This window comes from Musa acuminata, chromosome BXJ3-3 (genome assembly GCF_036884655.1).
Source record: "Musa acuminata AAA Group cultivar baxijiao chromosome BXJ3-3, Cavendish_Baxijiao_AAA, whole genome shotgun sequence".
NCBI lineage: Eukaryota > Viridiplantae > Streptophyta > Magnoliopsida > Zingiberales > Musaceae > Musa > Musa acuminata.
Genome location: NC_088351.1, coordinates 5889186 through 5891067, shown reverse-complemented (window position 1 = coordinate 5891067; position 1882 = coordinate 5889186). Strand labels below are relative to the sequence as shown.

Sequence of the window (1882 nt, the reverse complement as noted above, 5' to 3'; positions counted from 1 at the left end):
GTCCCATCGTCAAGAATTAATGTTCCCGAAAAAAGAAAGAGATGGATTCCATCGTCAGATATTGATGCTCCATACGATCAGGTGTGTAATCTTTCCCAAAATCGCGATTGTCGGGGGTGAAAAGTTGAGCAGGGGGAGTTGTGTGGGCTCTTTTGCCATTGATACTGTCTAGGTGGAAGCGGATCGTTGGGCGTCACTTTATTTTGTATCAGATTTCTTTCTCGATTTCCTGTTCGTTCTTGCCACCGAACACAAGATAACAATGTAGTATCAATTTCCTCATCTGTGAATCATTTGTCAATCCCCATCCTCTTTCGGTTGCACTTAGTCATCACTATGGTGGCTGGTATCATATCTAAGAACACCCACCGATAAGAATATTAATAATGTATTTATATTCACTCCCCTTTCCTCTAGAAATAGTAACGTAATTACTTCGGTCAAAACATAGCACCGCAACAACGCTGTACTACTTTGACACGCAAAACTCCCATCACCCACCTACCATGTCGATCGCCCTATAAGTACTGACAAAGAGATCATCGTCTTCCACACCGCTCCTCACCCCAATAGGCTTCATTAGCTAGCTCAGCCTTTTCCATCCTCCAAACCCCATGGCTTCCGGTTCTTGGACGCTCGAGATCGAGTTCTCGGTCCAGGCATCTCGCATCTTCAAGGCCGCCGTCCTCGACTGGCACTCCTTGGCTCCCAAGGCCGTGCCGGAGTTCGTCGTCAGCGGCGTCGTCCTCGAAGGTGAAGGCGGTGCCGGGTCCGTAAGGCAGCTCAACTTCTCACCGGGTAAGTACTGCTACAAGCACGGTATATATTGGTCTGCGTCGCAGACGGCATGTGTCCAACGACGCTATTCTCTCTGCAGCGATACCATTTGGGTACGTGAAGGAAAGATTGGACTTTGTGGACGTGGACAAGTTGGAGTGCAAGCAGACGCTCGTGGAAGGAGGCCACATCGGGAGCAAGCTGGAGACGGCGTCGACCCATTTCAAGTTCGAGCCGAAGGCCGGCGGCGGGAGCGTGTTGAAGGTGGTGTCCACCTACAAGTTCTTGCCCGGGGTTGAGGACAACGAGGGGGAGATAGTGAAGTCCAAGGAGACTTTGACGGGGATCATGAAGGCCGCAGAAGCCTACCTGGTGGCCAACCCATCAGCCTACCCGTAGAGCTCCATGCGTGCTCTCTTACGTATATGGAGTGTGATCAGGCTTTGTTGTTTCTTTCAGCATATGCGAAGGTGTCTGTGCCCGAAATCAGTTCGAGTGTGTTTTAGTCGTCTGCCAAACAATAATAGACTGTGAACGAATAAAAGATCATACTCTTTTCTGCTTTATGGTGTATTCGCTGTGTCTGTTCGATCACTTACTTTTCCATTTTTTTCACTTATAATTATTGCCTCTGTTCCAATTGTTAGATGGGATACTGAAGTGAGAGAAATGCGTGATATTTATCAAACTCCGATTTTGCTCCTATACATGAGAAACTTGGGTGGAGCCGAAAAGTTTTGAATGATCGAACGACAATCTATACAAATATGGAGATTAGATGAAATTTTCGAGCTGAGAAGTTTTTTATGATTGATTGATAATCTATATAAATATCGAGATTAGATGACATTTTTAATATGATCTGCTCAAGTCGGTCACTAAATAAAAAGCGAAAAAAAAATAATTTTTTTACCAAAATAATAACCAAACTTGATTGTTGTGGTCCAATGAATTTTATATTAGGTTGATATTTATATGACTATATCCTATCCTCCTTTGTTCATTGTGCTATTGTATTATCACAAACTTAGCTAGTTATGTCTAAGTTGTGTAATGATCTTTCAAGGATCTGCATAAGTTAGAGGAAGCGTTTAACTCAGGATCC

At 44.5% G+C, this 1882-nt stretch overlaps 1 protein-coding gene across 1 annotated transcript; it reads left to right on the top strand.

Moving 5' to 3' along the window:
* The first annotated feature begins 545 nt into the window (after nt 1–545).
* Nucleotides 546–1343, top strand: LOC103977653 (pathogenesis-related protein 1-like). Its single transcript, XM_009393226.3, has 2 exons — nt 546–798; nt 878–1343. Exons 1-2 carry the CDS (start codon nt 615–617, stop codon nt 1174–1176), a joined length of 483 nt encoding a protein of 160 aa, XP_009391501.2. The 5' UTR covers nt 546–614; the 3' UTR covers nt 1177–1343.
* Nucleotides 1344–1882: the final 539 nt, after the last annotated feature.

Coding starts and splice junctions, on each gene's coding strand:
- LOC103977653 (XM_009393226.3), top strand. CDS start 615: ATGGCTTCCGGTTCTTGGACGCTCGAGATCGAGTTCTCGGTCCAGGCA. Junction 799..877: donor GCAGCTCAACTTCTCACCGG/GTAAGTACTGCT, acceptor TTCTCTCTGCAG/CGATACCATTTGGGTACGTG.